Source organism: Empidonax traillii, unplaced genomic scaffold (assembly GCF_003031625.1).
Source record: "Empidonax traillii isolate 1590-97213 ecotype Southwest subspecies unplaced genomic scaffold, ASM303162v1 scaffold301:size691294, whole genome shotgun sequence".
NCBI classification, from domain to species: Eukaryota; Metazoa; Chordata; class Aves; order Passeriformes; family Tyrannidae; genus Empidonax; species Empidonax traillii.
This window is the reverse complement of record NW_020955494.1, coordinates 338,608-358,252: the sequence shown is the minus strand read 5'-3', so window position 1 is coordinate 358,252 and position 19,645 is coordinate 338,608. Positions and strand designations below refer to the sequence as shown.

The window sequence follows — 19,645 nt, the reverse complement described above, 5'->3', positions numbered from 1 at the left end:
GATTTCTGCAGTTAGAGAAGTTACAACAGTGGAAGTGTCACTCATAAAAGCAGTATGGTGCAAGAGGCTCTTTGGTGCCAAAAAACTCGTCAGTGATGCATTTATGAATGCTACTGAGTAGAAAGCAATCTAATTTACAACTCTTCCTCGCAGTGCTAGAGAAACATTAAAGGACTCTGGAGGCTCCCCTACCTTGAACATCTGCGAAGAAATATCACCAGTACAGAAAAGCTGTATAAAAATCAACGACAAAAGACTGAAATCAGAAGGTATATCCTATCTTTCATCCTGAAATACAGGTCAGGTACGGCCCAGCTCTACAGCAGGCATATTAAATAATCAGATTTAAAGTGATCTACACATTGAGACCTGAAAGATCACTGCCTTAATCTCACACCCAGTTATATGGGCATTTCTGTGGCATCATCTAAATCTTCAGTAAGAACACACTGCTCATATCCCAGCATGCATCCAGAGCACAGCCTATACGCCAAACACCTACAGTTATGGAGAAACCCCAGATTTCAAGTGAAGTCTAAGAAAGCCTAAAGTAACTCGCAGTTCCTAGCTCTGCTGGTTCATGATCCTGTACCAAAAACACAGACTCACTGGGGGGATTTTATCCAAACCACAAGGGACAGGCTGATCCTTGCACAGATATTCACATATGTACAAAAGGGATAGAAAAACAAGAGGCCCTGTCTGGAGTGACCAACACCAGGTACAGCTGAGAGGACAAACAAAGGGCCAGCTCTGGCCCCACCACACCACCTGCATCATTATTGCATCAGGTGCCAGAGCACGAGGCTCTCTGGGCACAGCTGAGCCCACTGACTGGACTGCCCTTCCACACATCTCGCTTTCCATGCCCCCTGAAAGTCAAGGAACTGCTTCCCACGGCAAGAGGAGAGGAGGAAAAGCCCCCTGGTGTGATCTGCTACAGCAATCAGCGTAATTATCTGCACAGCCTGGCTGGGTTCGACATCACCGCAAGTCTCCACTTCAAAACAGACTATTCTAACTCACAACAGAAAAGGTAACAATGTACAGCTCCTCAGACACTCACCTAGGACTATCATCTCTAAATTAATCCAACTTTGTCTCTTTCCAAATGCAAGTTTGCTCCACTGAACTGGCACTGCAAATCCTACTCCTGCTGTTGCAAGGGTGCTGCCTCGGCGTGCTGCAGAGCACAGCTGAGGCATTTGCACCCTCTAGCTGTCACGGGCAGGACACAGTACTTGTTTCTAACTTACATTCATTTGCAACTTCAAATTTATTGAGGCAGTTTATATCAATGTATTATCCATAAAATAATTCAGAAATAACCCCAAGTATACCACTGAAACATCTTCGTGATTTATCCATTTACACACTCAGTACACAAACAGCCCAGCCTCTGTACAGGTTCATCACATGCAAACCACCCATAGAGACAAAAACTTTAATTAAAAATAAGTCACAACTCAGTGTACTGTTTCAACTGCATCTCCGTTTACCAAATGGCACGTTGAATATTCTCTAAAATAAGATGTTCTTAACAATCTTGTTAAAAAATTCTTGGGCAAAATATTTCTAGACTTAAAAAACATCGAGATTTTTCAAAACACTCAAGATACTATACAACTTATAATAACCTTGAAAGAGGTTTACAAGGTTGTTAACCAAGGTATTTACATACCAAATAACGTAAAGCAAAAAATTTGTATTTCTAATGACAAAAAGGTGATGCATTAAAGATTTATGAAATTAAAATTAAGGCTCTTTGTTATAGTTCTTTATGTAACTTTACATATTAGCCAACTTTGGAAATGTCAGTCTTGCACATTCTTGTCAATCTACTGCATTTAAAGCAGTAGAGTATATTAAGTATTACTTTGAATAATTACATTGCTACTTCTAGGTTTGAGCATGCTTTCGAAACACTGCAATTATGAAATATTTACAAGGTGTAGCCTTCAAACTTTTATGTAAAAGCCCAAGTATGACTGTCTGATTCGAATACAAACAAACATACTTGTAAAAACGTTTTTCACTCCTCAAAATTAAAAGTAAATTACTACAGTTTTACCAAGCAAACCAGCTCTGAAAAGTTTTCCTCAGGTGCCTGAGCGTGAACAGTAAAAGTGATGTGAAATTTCTCAGGCAGCTCTGTTTCCATTTCAGACTGAACTGTTTGTTGTATCAGACTGTTCTCTTTTAAGCATGTAGAAAAATTAAATATTTCTTTAAAAAAATTATTCCAAGACCTACGTACACTTTTGAGCTATGCCCAGAGGTTTCTTGAAAACTATTCAATACTGTCTCTCCCAGGTTGTGGTGATTGGTCCACAGCTTATTTCAGGGGGTGTGTTCAGCTATAAGCAACTTGCTGTTTTCCAACGTCATTTCTCTTAAAAGCACAATGATATAAAACACTGAAGACAAAACAAAACGAAAAAAAAAAAAAAAAGGAATGGTAACCTAAGGATCAAATTCATTAGCCATTTCTCCTACTATATCAAAATTTGTAGTCAGAAGTGTCTTTATTGACTTTATTTTTAATTTTTGTACACAAAGAAAAACATGTTCATATCCATCATGAACAAAAACTTAAAAAGGCAGAACTAGAAGACATTTGTGTCCTTCACCAAAGCAAAGCTGTGCTAAAGGTTCCAAACATTTCCATTTTTAAAATAAATATTTTCTTTTTTTTTTTTTCATTGTCTACATTCCAGTCTTCAGAATGTCACTGGAAACTGCAGCCTATCATGAAATACACACTTTGAAACAGAGTCCCAGCTCACTGTGTTTGGTAACTTGCCATACCATATCCAGCTTGGTTAGGTATTACAGGAGCACCTTGTCCCTGGGCAGGCTGAGCACCAAATCCACCCATCCAGGCAGCAGATGGAGATTGGCTTAAAAAGAAACAGGATGGTTAAAAAAAAGGGGGGAAATTGTTCACTAGACAACATACCAAAAAAAAAAAAAAACCCCAAAACTTAAAAACATGTTTCCCACACGCTCTTTGTACCAAAATAGAGGAATTTCTTCTTCTCTTCAATGAGTAATTCAGGTTAAGCACTTGGAAATATTGTGAACTTTTTTAAGAACAAAGGATAAAAGCCTCACAAACCTTGGGCACTGGCTGCACAGGGCACCCACCTCCAAAGGCATGGACACTGGAAGTCAACATCAGTGATCCAGAAATGCAAAAAATACCCAGTGCCTCATCGGCATAAACACCAGTGACAGGTTTATCAGGGCTTAAGATGTTTAACTGGCACCAGGCAGTGAAGAACTGAGTCAACAAGTTATTTTAAAATAAGTATGTTAAAGCAGAAGTTCTAAGGAAGATTTCAGTCTTCAAGAGATCAGGGATTAAAAGCCCATTCAAATTCCGAAACTGCACCAGTCCAAGTGTCCGTATGCAGCCTCTTCTCTCCCTTCAGGCAAGTACCCAGGGTCCCTGGCTCACCCTCTGCAGCACTCACCAACTCCAGCCAGAATCCACAACGTGTTCAGGTATCAGACAAGACCACCCCAAACTCCACCCCACGCCCATGAAATGTGCCATCAGGTACAAGTCAGAGCCACTCACCCGCGTGTCTGTCCATGGAAATCACCACACATAAGCCTGAAGCCCACGTAAGGTCTGGCACCCCGCGCAACCCTCGGCCTGAGTGACCCCACACTCACCCAGTGCAGTCCTGGACTACTGCAGAGGGTGAAATAAGAGCACTTACTCTACTCCGAAGCCCTGCTGGTTCCAGGCCTGGCCGTACATGCCGTAGGACGGCACCTGCCAGCCGTTGGCCATGTACTGCCCGTACTGCTGGGGGTTGCCGTACACCTGGCTCCACTGCCCCCACTGGCTGTAATCCACCTGCGGAGACAACGACCACCCGCCTCAGCCTGGCACAGGCTCGGGCTGCCCGGCTGCTGCTGAGGGCAAAGCTCTGCCTGCATCAATCACGGGGCTAAAACGGGCAACAGTGAGATCAGGACAATCAGACATCGCTGCGACTTCATTAGATGCTCGTACTGAACAATGATTTGTGTGTGCTGGAAACACCAGAGGCTGTTTGGATGGACAGCCCCCTGGACTGCAGTTAGAGAAACAGCAAGAATCAGAATTACCTCAAAGTTCCTCCCTATCTTGAATCATATCCAGAAGACAGTAACAGATATTCCACCAAAATCACTAGCCCAATTTGATGAACAACTGGAACATAACTGAGACAGAACATGGAATTTCATAAGAACTCCATAAAATGCACCCATGACAACTCGGAAGGCATTTTAGTATATACATGATTGCTTTTGTAACACAAAGAAAAGGTTAAATTGAAGTTACCTGTTGGAAGTTTTTAGTCATATCAGGGGATTCTTTACCCCAATAACATTTAACAACATGTCCTTCAATTGTGGTTCCATTAACTGAAACAATTGCATGTGCTGCACTTTCGTGGGTTGAAAATCTAAAGAATGGAAAAACAAAATAATGTTATGCTTTACAGTAATTGCACCTTGCAGCTAAAATACAGTGACCCCATACATACAGGAGATCCAGAGAAAAGCTTCTGCTTTCACAAACATTCACCTTCTCAGGTAAAAAGATTGGTGGCCGCTTTTAAAAGTTTTAAGTTATTCTATGAACACATGGTGACAGCTTTTAATGTGCCAGGAGAAATTCAATCAAGTGAAAGTACAGAAGACGAAGCATTACTACAGGTCTGACTTTTCTCTGTCCATACCTGACAAATGAGTAACCTTTTTCTGGAAACACCCTTATTTCCATAATCTGTCCAAATGGGGAAAAAGTCTGTCTCATAAGTTGATCTACAACATAAAATGGTTTTGAATTAGTGACTGTCTCGGTGTCCAAGAAGCTTCAAGAATAAAAGAGCAATAAAACCATTCCTACCTGTCAGCCCAGAGGCAATTCCTCCACAGTACACAGTACAATTTTTTGGACTTGACTGATTTACTACATCTTCAAATCTCAACTGTTTTGTGTTATCTATAAAGAGAAAAGGCTGGTTTTCAGCAGTGGGACCACAGTGACCCAAGAGTCCCAGACACTCACCTTGTCCACCAGTGTGAATCTCACATTTAACAGAAACATTCAATATTTTATGACAGACCTGTAGTGCCACCACTATGCTGACACAATACACCAAAAAAACTATCCTTTAAGATCTGGAAGGTGAGCTAGATCTGTAATTTAAGTGACACGAGTTTGGCCTCTGTTTTGTCCCCCCCCGAGCAGTGACATGCAGGCAAACACAGCATCCCAGGAGGCTCTTACTTTCTTGTGTGCTTTTGGGGGCTGGTGGTTTCCGCGTGGCCCAGTTGGTTCTGATCTGGCGGCCTCCCAACCACTGGCCTCCCATGTGGACAATTGCGTTCTCTGCATCCTGGGGACACCAAAACACAGCTGACAGCACTGCCAAACAACAAGCTACTGCTAAGAAAGACTCGGCTGTCTGTTAACACTGGTGACAATGTCAGTGACAAGACTAAGAAGAGTATGAAATTCAGAACAATCACAGCAAGAAGCCAAAATTAACTAACATGAAGGCAACTGGTTACAGAGAAGGCCCTCAGAAGTCTCTGATAAAACCTTCCTCCCACCAACTTTCTACATACAGGTTAGAATCCAACTGCAATCACACACACACTACCTGTATATGCCATGTTACATCCACACACATATCTATACCATATATATGCATACTATACAAGCACCTCTATTAGAATATTCAAAGGCTGCCAAAAAAAAGTGCACAAGTCATAAAGATGCCAGAAGCAATTACTGAAATAAAGCAACTATCATTTACAATAAAAATTGCCAATTGACCATATTAAAAATACAGAAGTATATTCAACAGTAACAGATGAAAAGTCAAAGTACTTGAATCATCAAAATCCCACACTGGAAAATATTTTAAATACAACCCAGGTAAAATTCACCCCATGCAGGAGGTGTTTGCAAAGACCTTGCGTAAGATCTGAATGTGGTTTTTTTTTTTTCAGAATCTTATCATGCACTCAACAAAACAGAAAAATTCTAAGTTCTGGGAGGGCTGAATGGCAGTTACAAAGCAGCTGTAATGCTGACATACAAATGACTGAGTGTTTGAGTTTGCTTTTATTTATTATTTGCACACCCCCCCTGTCTCTGCTCTCTGGAGAGCAATTAAATTCTTATCTTGACCATGAACTAGAAAACTATCTGTTCATTCTGGAAGCAGAAACAGTGAGTAAGCAAGGGATAAGTCTGCTAACACCTGCACGAAGCCATTTTTTCCCCAATTGCTTTGAAAGAAGAGAGGCAGAGCAAACAGTAAATGTTTGGAAGATAAAACCAAATCACCAGACAATAAAACTCCCTATTTATTCAAGCATCCTGATCTCCCAAAACACAGTGAATAAGTTACAAACTGAGCAGGATAGGCAACCACCTCTACTGAATCTTGCTGCTAGTTCTGAGGATCAGAAAAAATGTGACAAAAATGGAACAGAGCTCGAGTCACAACTGATCCTGTTCAATGTAGGAGTTTAATTTGCTCTTAACTGGGGAATGCATTACGACCTCAGGCTGGAGTACCTGGAGTCTGGGAACATGCCCAGCTCCCCAAATGTAGCAGAATGACAATAAATTCTGAAAAACAGGTCTTAAACTGCGAGCTCAGGATGGCTGTACCAGAACCCTCCAGGTCCAGCTGCTGTGTGAAAGGAGAGCAAGCAGGACATAAAATCTGGAATTGCTTTTTAGTGCTACATTTAGAATTCACGCAGCAATTCTGTCGAATAAACACGAATTTTATATCGGAGCTTTCATGGCTCGGTCTGAAAAGTATCCACTAACTTTCATTCCATGACTGGTGTAACATTTGCCCTCCAGTCACACCAACTGAGCTCAACTGTAGGGTAAGAGAAGAAGGTACAAGGAAATAAAAGCTATTCCTTATCTATTTCAGCTGTAACAGAGTAAACAAAGCATAAGTGGAAAAATACACTAAACTGAGGTATCCAATTGCAGTATCTCATGGCATCTGCAAATCTGAAGGAAACAAATTCCAACTTTTTTGTTACAGAAGATGCAAAGAGATTGCTGGCAGGTAAGACTGCTGGCCACACAAACGGGCTTTGTATGCTAAAATCCTCAACTGGGGGTGCTTTTCCCACATGTAACATTTACAGAAAATGCTTCAGTTTCCCCACGCTGTCCTAAATGTCCACACAGCTCCCCTACATGTAAATTGATTTCCCACGGCGAAGTTAATAAATAGCAAATACATAAACAAGCAAATTAAAACAGGAAAGCAGGAACTGTTTCAGATCTCCACTGTGATTACTCACCAGTTTGTTATAAAAAGATACAAAACCATAGCCTTTTGACTTTCCAGTTGCCATATCTTTAACTACCCGTGCATCCCTGTGAAAAGAAGCACAGCTATATGAGGGCAATATTAATAACCTGCAAAATAAAAACTAAAAGGAACCACACACACTGTATTGTGAGCATAATTTTTCTCTTATAAATTCAGTTAGCCCTAAAACTACAGTCATTCCTGAACTCTCCCCTATTGCTTCTTTACCTGTTAGAAAAAAGCAGTAGGACAAAAAAAATAACATGTAATAAACATGCAACCTATGCACATAACCTATGCTGGCTATAACTAGAATGTTCAAATTTGAAGTATAAGAGAAACAAAGTTTCCTTTTCTAATATTCTATTGGCTAGGGTCCTCTAAGGTTTACTGTTCTATAAATTACTGTAACAATTCTATCTAATTTACCATGCATTTTCTAAATAGTTAAATGTCTTCTGCCTAGTGATACAAAATATATGAAATATTAAAAAAATCGAAAAAGAGGAAAAAATAGGAATTAAAAGGCATACATGGCCTGTTAACAGATTTCTTTATTTTTCTTGGTCAATTCTCTACCATCATTTTGGAGTTTGGGTAGCTGTAAATTTTGAAAAATTGACATTTTCAGAAATTTAAGAAAGGAGAATAAAACTAACAACAATGCTAAGCACACCAGTACGAAAACAACAAATTTACACAGAAATTTTAGTGAGTAAGTTAAAATGATTGGAAATATAGAACTGCACTGAATATAGAATGTTAAAATGTAAATACTAAAATATGTATATATAAATAATGTATAATAAGAATAAATAGAAATGAGAAAAAATCTACAACTGAGTTCCAGTGTGCACAGTTCCTTGCAGTTAGCCTTCAAGATCCTGTCCATTCTTATGAGCAATTCTGCAAAATAACCAGAATGCTATTACTTTTAATTGTGACTTGGACTTTAGAAAAACTGCAGGTCTCAGGTATAAATATAGATCGAGAAACAGAAACCTGAATTATTCTCTTTAAATCGATTTTTAAAACAGTACTACTTACCACATTAAAGAGACAAAAAGCAAAGTAAACAAAACAGCAGAGGTAAGAAATAAGATTTATGATTCATTTCAAAATATGCGTACAGAACAAGAGAAAAATAAGAATTTTGGTCTTAGAAATATATTCCTGTAAAGTAGTACAAAAACCTTTGCGTGCACCTTTTAAAGATTTTTATCAAGGTAAAGTGATAGAAGATTAACACTTTTTTTTTCTTTTTCTTTTTTTTTTTTTTTTTTTTTTTTAGCACTCCCAAGGATTCTTGTAATGTTCAATATGTTCAATTAGGACACCAGGTGATTCAGCATCACCTGAATTGTCCACGAGAAGTTTAAAGAAACATTCTCTTAACTGGCAGAAATGTGCACATATTGTAAAGCCACCGTTCTTTAAGATATTATGATCTTAATTCAGCCCATTGTTATCCAAAAAAAAGTAGATTTCATTCTCATAAGTATTTTCAAACATTCCCAAATTATTAACCAGCTGCTTCACAGAATTATATTCCAATTGCCCAGTTTTCCATACTGCCTATGAAATGCAGTATGAACCCACAACAAACACACCCAGGATACAACAGATACCAGTTTTCAAGTCACCACTCTGTACACCAAAAAGTCACACTTAGGAACAGTAATTAAATTGCAATCAAAAGGTGAAGGACATCAGCATATAAATTAGGTTAAAAGCACATTGCTTTCAGCAAACCAGAGCACAATCACATTACTGTATTTACAACCACGAGATACTGAGATACAACCCCTCTTCATAACCCACCCACCAGAGCAAAATTAACAGCAGAAAAATGATCTCATTAGGTAAGAGCTAACATTTCATTTTAGAACACAAATTCTCTCCTGTTTTCTGACTGATATTGGAAATGTTTATGATGATACTTACGATATTTTACCGAAAGGAGCAAATGCTGACTTGATGTCTTCTGTTGTTATTTCTGGACTTAAATCCCCAACGAACACATGGAAGTGATCTGCAAATAAATAATTTACTAATCAAATATTTAACTGCTATCCAAAGCTGCAGCTCCTGAGAAGGTGACGCTCTGCACGTGGGACTGGGAAGCAGGAACGCTCAGGATTCCACTGGATGAGCAGCAGCAATTTAATCTGTCCACTCCTGTTTCCCCAGTCGTAAAGCAGAAACAGAAGAATTAGTTTGCAAAACTCTATTAAACACAGGATGGGAAGGAGAGAAGTTCTGTTTCAATGCATTTATGGCAAGTCATTACCAGGCTGTGAAGCATTTGTGTACAAGTGATACTGTGGCATTACATTACTTACTGGATGTATCTTTTTTCTGGCTACTTGGTGTTGTTGCCCAGTTTACTTTGACCTCCTGAAAACAAGTATAAGATTTAGTATGAATTCACAAAATTATTACATCATTAAGTTCATTCAAGGGTGGGTTACAACTGTCAATGTTTACAAATCATCATTCAATACAAGGCACCATCGTAACTAGAACATCACAAACAAAATAAGACTTTTTTTTAAAGTCAGTATTTTAAAAACATTATTCTAACAGTACTAAAACTTGGTAAACATCTTCAACAGCTTCATTAATGCTTTCCCACAAATCTATATTGTTTAAATCTATGATTACAACGTAAGCAACTTACCTTTCCCAAAATTTTTCTCCCATTCATAGCAGCTAATGCAGCAGCTGCATCTCTGTGTTCATAAAATTCCACAAAGCAATAAGGGTCATTGCTTGTATGCTGCAAAACAGAAAATCCAACAGAAGAGTTGACCCTTCTGCTATCGGGTTGCTGAGAAGAAAATCCAGGAAAATATATTACTTATAGCTAGAAACTTTCAGAGTGATTTGCATCAGATTTATGAAACTCCTTTGACATTACACTTAAATGCAAGAATTTATTAAGGTGGGCTTTTTATTAAAGGTCTAGCAATTTCTGAAGATGAGTTTACTTTGAATGAGGACTGAAGTTTACGGAGCTAAAAATAATTCAGCTACCAGAAAAGTGATCTGCAGACTGGATGGAAGGGGGGAAAGAAAGGGGGAGAAGGGAGAGAAGAACAAAAATGGTCAGCTGCCTCAAGTACACCCTCAGAGCTTGAAAGGTTTGTTCCCCAGGTACATTCTCACCAATTTTCTCCTGTCCTACTTAAGGAGTCTTTCCTTTTATTTGACTGAAAATCACTGCCAGACAGAAACCCAGAAGTTGCACATTCTCAGGCTCAAGTGAAAAATGCCATACCCAGCAACTGGAAAATAATCTTTAAAAAAAACCAACTCAAAATAGTTTGACTGAGGGAAAAAGACACTAATCAACTGCCTGTTAACCCTGTTAAACCTCGGGTACAACCTGTTTCTGCAGGATGGCCTATCAAATCACCTTTAAAACAACAACTGACAGAGATCACTGAAGGCATTAATGGAGCAGAGTATAAAGTGCAAAGAACAGAAGAGTTTGCTGAAAAGTTGATCAAGTGGAAAGGGTGACTGGAATGCCAACATTAACACTGGATTCGATCTACCCCAAACATGTAAGGAATAGAAAAACTCACACCAAAACATCTCCGTTAACTGCTCTGCAGCTACACGGATCAAAAGTCGATAAACACTAATGCTAAACTAAACAAATTATTTCTGACATTCCTGTGGAACTGCTGACAACCCTGACACACTCACACTGAGGAAGAGATTCTAACCCTTCCCCTAAAAGTGGATTGTACACCTTCACACATAGTTCTGCCTACAAGGCAAGCTAGGAAGATGCAACAGTTGAACAGATCACAAGCCCTTTATGCACCTCAAATGATCAAGCAGTCTGAAGTCAACCTCCTAAACACTGTCAGTGCCTGATGCACAACGAACAGCTGGGAGAAAATGTACCTGAGATCATAAAAAAAGAGTTTCAGTCACCAAGTGCTCTACAAGGAATCTCACCTCAGAGACTGACCAGAAAACCAGAAAGTCTTAATTCACCCCTCTCCCCACAGCACTTTGGGAAATCCATTTAAGCCTCCTTAGCAAATTTACTGCTGTTTATGCTTCAACTGAAGGGCAACTTTGCTTTTAGGTTGCAGGAAGGTTTTTAGCACTGAGAACCTGTCTGCAGACACTCAGATCTTCTGGTGTTCAAACTACCTGCAAATGCTGCCCCATCACCCCCTGAGTACTATATCCCCAAAACAAACACCTGGAATCTCTAAACACTTGACTTGGTCATGCTGCGTTTCTGTGAATGAAAAAGAATGAGTTGATACACCTGGCTAAAAACTGAAAAGGAAACCAAACTGATCTCCCAGCTCTCCAACAGCCTGAGGCTGGAGCAGCAGCCCCTTATTTCTGTAGAGCATGACAATCAAAACTGTGTCTTCAGAGAAAAACAACTGTGCTCTGGCAGCCTTCTGTCACCTTCCCAATAAACTTACAGTGAGTGTGGCAGAGCTCAGTGTCACATGGGAAATTCTCAGCCCAGACAAAGATGAGAGTGAATAAAGAGGCAGTAAGTGGATAATAAGGAGCTAAAAACAAACAAACTCTGTGTGTCACAGTGAAAGGAGAACAAGTCCACAGAGGAGTTTCCAGCAGCATTCCTAAAAAAACTCTAGACATGAGACTTGCCTTCTAACGGTGTCATTAATAATGTTAACAAAAAACTACCACGACTGTCCTCGGGAAATCTGTAATTGCAAGTTAGTAGGAAGCATAAGAAGCAGTAAAAGTGGGAAGAGTGCACAGAAAACAGGGCTGAAGGACCAAAGACTGAACCTAGCAGAGGTTCTGATCAGTCCCTGCCTGCTCTGAGTTTATCAGTTATAAATGCAGGAGGAAGCAAAAATATCAGGGAGCCAGAAGTTCTCTGGGATGTGTCAACAAGCTCACAGAAGTGGTCACCGAGCCCTTGCAAACACCAGAGCATTTGCAAGGGAGAGAAGGAAGTGTTAATACTTACCAGCACTTTGTACAAAAGAACTTATCTGGAATTCTATGGAAATTTGGTCACTTTGTTTCAAGAAAAAATTAATTTAAGAACAGACAGGTGCAGACAAGAGCTATTTTTAATGGCACAGAGGAGGCTCAGGAAGAGCCAAAGTTGTTTTGAAGGATGTTTTACTTTTCATCCATAGCAAAGTCGCATTTATTCAAGAAGAATTACTGAGGGTCATGTTCAAATAAAGGGAGAAATGTACAAAATAACCAAAATAACACTTGATGCAATAAGGTTTCTGATCATCAGGACAATATGGTTGTGAAAAGAGGTGGTAACAATCTTTTAGATAAAGTGGAATCTCATCCCCAGGTATGTCAGGGCTGCAGGAACAGCACGGGACTGCACAACAGGTTCCTCCTGCAAAGTCATCCCCAGAGCCCAGCACAACCAACCTACACAAACCCATCAGCAGTCAGGTCAGAAGAAGCCCTCAAATCACTCCATTTATTCTGGACAACTTAGGATAAAGTGACATTACATTTGCTACCCCCCTAGATGTGGAAGGCCTTACCTCTGTTATCATTTTACAGCTTTTGCATGGTCCAATCTGGCTGAATAACTGAAGTATGAGAACTTCAGTCACATCTCTGGAGAGGTTTCCTACATAGCTACACAAGGAAACAGAACAAACAAACAAAAAAAAAAAATCAGTATTTTAAACCAGAAATTGTCACTTTTTAAAATGTAATTACAATTTTAAAATCTTAAATGGCAATGAAAAAATCTCCCTATAAACATCCCAGACATCTTAAAGACAGTATTTACAAGTTATTTCCTATAGTTTTAACACAACATTCATATAGTTTCTAAATTCTAAAGTTGGTCACACAACTGAGAACACGAAGTTTGATTCAGACAGACTACTGGACACCAATATCTAGTGCCAGTCATTTCCTTGGCAAAGAAGTGTCAAAAGCACGAAGAACATTGCTCAAGAAACTTGGGCAGAACAAGCAACCAGCTGGGCAAAGGTATTTTAAGTTTCACTTCCCACTGAACATCTAATCCAGAGCACTTCTGAATTTGGGGATGAACCCACACCCAACTGCCAGGAGCTCAGGAGCAGCTATTGGACAAACTGTGCTGCCTTGCAAGCAACCAACTTTTCTGTTTTCCTGAACATTTGGAAAACCAGCCCACTCACCAAACAGACACGGCAATTTATGCAGCATTCTGCCACAGGAATGCTCTGTACAGCATCATCTGAACAGCTCCCACCTCTGTTATCCTCCCAGCATTATTTCAATATCACACACACTTCTGGAGTTTTTATATTTGTAAATCTTGAGAAATAATGCCAAGTTTTAAAATTACTGATCAAGTTCAGATAAGACTCCCAGATTTCCCAGGTCAAAGATGGCTGAGAAAGTCATGAATGCAAAATCAAATCCTTTTTTAAAATGTGACTAATTTGTAATCCAATTGTAATCAGAGCGGCCAGTTAAGAGAAAGGCTTGTCCCAGTAGCAGATGTCAGAAGCCATCAGCAGAGGGGCATTCATCATCCTCACAAATAAGCCTGTCAAGGCATAGAGCACTCAAATGCAACCAGTAAGGTGAGCAGACCCTTTTGTGATTTAGCTGTTGAAGAACACACACTTTACTCCCTTTACTCTCATCTGTTAGACAATGCCATACAGCAGTAACCTGAAGTCGGTGTGAGCTGTGAAGGCATTCAGTGTGAGCAGCGTTCCTCAGTGTGCACACACCATGTTCTGTGTAAACAGGGTGCGCTGCCACTGCTGCAACAGCCACCTCCAACATTTCTGACACGGGTGACAACTGGACTTTCACCCCGCTCCAGAATTCCAGAGGACACTGTTTGTTTTCATCTGAGCCCACACAGCGTTATCATCACACGTGTGTTTATGCTGCTCTTCTTTAAACACCACAAACAGTTGTGCAGTGGCTCAGTCAGGACTTCAGTGCTACACAAGATCCAGAGTTCCTTACAAATATCACATCACCTGATAATAACAGCCACTAAAACCTTTCACATACCCAGCACTTCCTTACTAAATACATGAGAGTTAACACAAGTCAGTAATAGAAGCATTTCAGTACACGAGGTAAGAACTGCAAAGTTCTGTGAGACCCCTTACAGGACAAACTGTCCACCCCACTGACTCCTCAGTTCTCTATTCTGAAAATTTAGCAGTTAAACATTTATCCCTAGCTTCTTTCTGAAATATTAACTAAATTTCTGTTAATCATTCACCAAGATTGAATTGTAAATCACTAATAACTTTAAGTGGAAATATTAAGCTTTGCAGATACCACAAAAATCACATGGAAAATATAATTACCAGTGGGAATTCCCATATAAAGGGTCAGCAGTGCTGTGAACTTATTACTTGTTTCCTTTGTACACTGTAGAACAGTATTAATTAATCCCATGCTTTCACAGCACACTGAAACAAGCACCTGGACACTGGCACTGACATGGAATTAAATACAGTGAAGTCCTATTAACATTATTTCTACTGTGAAATCAGACACAGTACATAAAACTAATACTACCAAAAACCCAAATATCGTCCTCTTCTGCTTAATAGTACTCTGGAAACATACGAAGTCTAAAAAGCAACCTGAAGAATTCTTGGTCTGACCAAAAAAATCCAGAATAAAAGGGCCAGGAAAAGCCATTCCTCAGCAATCTACTCAATCCAGGGTAGATAAATGACACTAACTGCTAGAAGAGGTTACCAGCTGGTTTTCCAATACCACTCTGTTCAGCAGGAGAGCTGTGAGTGAGACTGTTGCATCATAAACCTTAGCTATGCAACAGGCTGCCTCTTCCTAAAAACCAGCAGGGGAAATCTGGACCACTTGCCTGCTGCATTCAGAAATCCTACCAGTGCTGGAGTTCTCCAAGTGCAAGGATAAATCCTGCCTGGGTGTTTAATATCCCACAGGCAGAGGCGTTCCCACCTTCCACATGATGCTAACACTCCAAACCTTGAGGAAGACACGCTGAGAGCAGTGCACACCAAAGTTCATGTCACAGGGACAGCACTCAGAGAGACCCAAAGCTCTCAAAATGTAAAATACGGGAATACAAACCTCTACAAATCTGAAACAGTACACTGAAAAGTAAGACCTGATGGTTACCTCCATGTCTTTAAGCAGGTTGCAGTAACATCCCCTCCCTCAGTACAGTCAGAGATGACTTTAAAATAAACCACGTTCAAGCAAACACCTTCAGTGTAAATGCTGGAATATTACAGAACTGGAGGAAAATGTATATTCAAGACGTGAGGAACAGACAGCTCACCTTTCTGGAAACACAACCCCTGGCTGGGCTGATGCTATCACCTCCCCCCACAGCCAGCCCGCTGCTGCACCAGCTTTCCCTTTCCTAACTGTGTCCTGCTGCATGAAATCAAAATTATCAGAACCACACCCGAAAAAAACACACAACTCTCAACATGCTGTATGTTCTTTCAGTATTTCTGGACTGATACAGTCTAGAGGATATACTGTGCAAGCTTAAAAAAATGATCAAACCCACCAAAGAAGCACTTACTATAAACTTTTACAGGCTGTTGTGGTGGTGAATGCGACAGGGCAGCAAAAGTTGTGCCCTTTGCTGACAGGCAATGGTGTTTGCTCCCTTCTGCAAGTCTGAGGCACTTAAATACCAATTAAGAAGCAGATACACAAAGCAAACCCAACCCACAGATAGACATTCTGATGCAAATTTCAATATATTACTCTAGAATAACAAACTACTTGCAATTCAGAGACAGGCAGGGAAGGAAGGGACATTTACAGCAACTATTTCAGGTCCACAAAACTCCCCTACACACTTTTTTTTGAGGAAACGCAGTAAATGTGATTTCACTGTCACACAGACAACGTGCAAGGAATGGCAGCTCCCATATTCAAAAGAAGGAACCACGGTAAGCAATGAGGGCAGTGATGGAGAGCAGCATCTCTGCCTGGTGCTGCTGAGCTACTGGAAAGAAAATATTGCCATGAAAAATCCACTCTGTGGCCTCCACTGGCAGCCAACACTCCTGTACAGGATTGCTGAACTGGCAGAAGGGGGAGAGAAGTGAATCCCAGGGAAGTCTGATTTCTGCACCCCATCCACACTCCAGGACACTTGGAACACTCCCTGGCAAGGCTAATGAGGTAGGTAACAACTTGTAGGTATTCAGTGACTGCTTGTGAAGTCACTGAATACCTACAAACCATACAAAACATTCCTAAAACCATCAACACGAGGAACATTCGAATTTGGAACTTTTCTTCTGGTTATCAGTGAGAGCTGATAACAGCAGCAGCACATCAGGTTTCCAGCAGTTTAGTTTCCACTTGAAAGCAGAAGCAGGACTTGGATAGAGGCTGTGAGATCTGACAGCACTCAGAACACAGAGCTTTCAAGTGTTCTATTAAAAAAAAAAAAGTAAAAATCTGAAGCCCACAGCTCATTTTAGGACCAGCTAAAAAATTACATGTGACAGATCCTACAAAAAGGCCCTCCTTTCTGGCAGAAAATATGGAAGGTTATTTTTCACATTTCTATAAAGGCCTACTGGTTATGAAATGTGAGAAATAAAAATGCACATGGCGTCTATTTTCCATATTAAGGTTGGGAAAATATTCTGAATTCTTAGAGGTTCATGACAGACCTCTCATGATTGGAAACAACACAACTACTGCGAAGGGAAACAATCCTTATTCCTGAGATATTCAAGATGGGCACAAATGTGAGAAGGTTTTTCTTTCTATGATTAAAAACCATTGCTTGCAACCGTTAAAAAAGAAAATTCCTTCCTAACTTACAAGGTTGGTTTTTCACCCCTGAAGGAATAAATGCAAATCCAAAGACATTCATAATGCATTCCTTTAACTATCAATCAAGTGCTTTTGCACATGGTCAAACAGCTACTGAGACAACTCGTTCTTCACTTCCCTTCCCCCCCAAAATAAAAAAACAAACAAAGAAAACTTAGAAGTTCAACTCACAGTATTTCCAGTCGGTTTTATTTATGAAATCACAACTGCTCTACACGCAAAGCGTTACCCAGGATAATAATCTTTAAAGTACGACTTGCAAGTCTAAATTTAAAGATATTTTAAATAAAAGTAGGGACAAGAGGGTGATGTAAGAAATGCCACAGTGAAATTTTTGTCTTCCGTGCAAGAAACTTTCAGGTAATTGCAGGAAAGCAACCCTATGTGACTGTGGTTACTGCAGAACCACCAGGAAATTAATGTATATGCTGTTTATTAGTTTGACAAATTTAACAGTCACATGTGCAGTAAAACATTTTGGGCAGCTGCAGATCTCAGTACAAATGTGCTTTTCCCTTGCTGGTGACAAGTGGGCTAAGGCATCCATCCCTGATGGATGTGTTCAGTGAGCAGAACCCACTCCCAGCGTGGCACCAAAACTTGTCAGCAGTAACAGAACATTTTAAAACTTAGCGGAGATCTAGCACTCATTAAAATAAAATAAAAGAGCCAATCATGAAGAAAAGAACCTTGAAAATAAAACTGAGTAAAACGCTCCGTGACTTTGCCCTTTTCCCTCCTACAGCAACACTCAAACCTCTCTCTGTCCACTATTAGGGCCAAACAAACTCGGACCACCCGGGTAATGCACCCAAAAAGCATTTCAGATCTGCTGATGTAAACTGTGCCCCTCATGGAGCGAGGGCTGAGCGCTCACACCACCCCATGAACGAGCTAAAAGAACTTCTGCAGGCACAGAGAGGAGAAAACACAAACACACGAACTGCCCGGAGAAGCCTTAAATGCCAAGTCATCATTTTGGGAGCGAAAACGATGAGACCTTTTACTCTGTTTCAGGAGTTTCTTTCAAGCGCCCTTCAATCCGGACTATCTCCGATCGCCTCTCTGAAGGCTACTGTGCCAAAAACTAAACAGATATAGATATGATTTGGGCCGTCCCGAGCTGTGTTTGCCATCTGGGCAGCCCGGCCTTTCTCACGGGGGACAGCGGGGCTCCCACAGCCCGGAACACCCTCTGGCAAGCGGGACCCAAAACCCACGGGCCGCTCCAAGCGATGCCCAGCGCGACCACGGGGATCTCCCGCGCCCGGACACGCGTGCGAGCCAGCAGCACAAAGAACACGCACCAAAACCACACCTGCGGAGTTGGAAGGAACTCAGCGCCGCCCGCTCCGATAAAAACCCCTCCGATTTATATTTTTAAACGGAGAGCAGGCGACAGCGGCCGAAGCGAGCGAAGCTGCCCGGAGAGGCGCGGCCAGCAGTGACTCGTTCCCCGGGGCCGATCGCCCGCGCCTGCCCCGCGCGGGACACGCGGGAGGGAAGCGATCCCTCCCGGCGCTGCACAGCCCACCCTGCGCCGGGGGAGCACAAAGAGCCTCCCCTGCCCCGGCACGGCCCGGCCCGGCCCGGCACCCCCGGCACGGCCCGGCACCCCCGCGGCACCTCCAGCCCTCGGGACGGCCCCCCGGCCCCCGGGGATGGCCCCGGTGGGTTCCCGGGCCCAGCTCCGCTTTTCCCGGTGTTTCCCTGGATGGCTACAGCGCGATCCCCCCGCGGGCCCCGCTCCCGGCCCTCCCAGCACGCTCAGCCCCCTGCGCTCCCCCGGGCCCAGCGGGACCCCCCGGGCGCGCACCCCCTCCCTCAGCCCGCCCGCAACTCACAGGGTCCTGGGCTGCCCGTCGTCTTCCATGATGGTGGGCGAGCGCCGCTCTCGGCAGCCGCGGCCCTGTGGCAGCGCCGGGGGGGGCCGTGCGGCGGGGGCAGGCGAAGGGGAGGCGAGGAGGGTGCGGGCTCGGCCGCTCGGCGTGTGCCCCGCGCCGGGACCCGCGGCCGCGGAGCCCGAGCGGGACGGCGAGCAGCGGCACCACAAAATGGCGGCCGCCACCAGACGCTCAGGAAGCCGCGCTCCGCGCACGCGCCGCCCGCGCGCGCTCCCGGACCCGCTTCTGCTCGGCGGCGCCGCGGGGCGCGCTGGGGCTCGTAGGCACGGCCGGGAGCGGCGCGGAGGGGCCCGGGGCACGCTGGGAGCTGTGGTTCTGCTCCCCGGGAGGGGAGAGGCGGGGCCGAGGAAAGGGAACTACCGCTCCCGGCGTGCCCCGCGGCGGCGGCGCGCCCTGGCGGCAGCGATTGGCCGCGATTGGCCGCGGGCAGCCCGGGAACTTTCGCCTCGCTCCGAGCCCTCAGCCCGGTCCCCAGCCCTGAGCCTGGCCCCGAGCCCAGCACTGATCTCGATCCCAAACACAGCACTCATTCCGAGCCCACATCCCGGTCCTGAG

The 19,645-nt window shown here is 42.6% G+C and overlaps 1 protein-coding gene across 3 annotated transcripts; it reads right to left on the bottom strand.

The window, feature by feature from the left end:
- Positions 1-1,257: 1,257 nt before the first annotated feature.
- TIAL1 (TIA1 cytotoxic granule associated RNA binding protein like 1) lies at positions 1,258-19,243 on the bottom strand. Of its 3 annotated transcripts, none has more exons than XM_027890859.1 (12): positions 19,031-19,243; positions 12,896-12,992; positions 10,042-10,140; positions 9,704-9,758; positions 9,306-9,393; positions 7,351-7,426; positions 5,294-5,402; positions 4,910-5,005; positions 4,740-4,824; positions 4,340-4,463; positions 3,729-3,868; positions 1,258-2,900 (listed from the first exon to the last, which is right to left on the bottom strand). In XM_027890859.1, exons 1-12 carry the CDS (start codon positions 19,057-19,059, stop codon positions 2,783-2,785), a joined length of 1,116 nt encoding a protein of 371 aa, XP_027746660.1. In that variant the 5' UTR covers positions 19,060-19,243; the 3' UTR covers positions 1,258-2,782. The 3 variants fall into 3 exon arrangements, with proteins under 3 accessions (XP_027746660.1, XP_027746659.1, XP_027746661.1); XM_027890858.1 differs by having other exon boundaries at positions 10,042-10,191; positions 19,031-19,236; XM_027890860.1 differs by lacking the exon at positions 19,031-19,243 and adding an exon at positions 7,895-8,267 and having other exon boundaries at positions 12,896-12,963.
- Between the last annotated feature and the right edge of the window lie 402 nt (positions 19,244-19,645).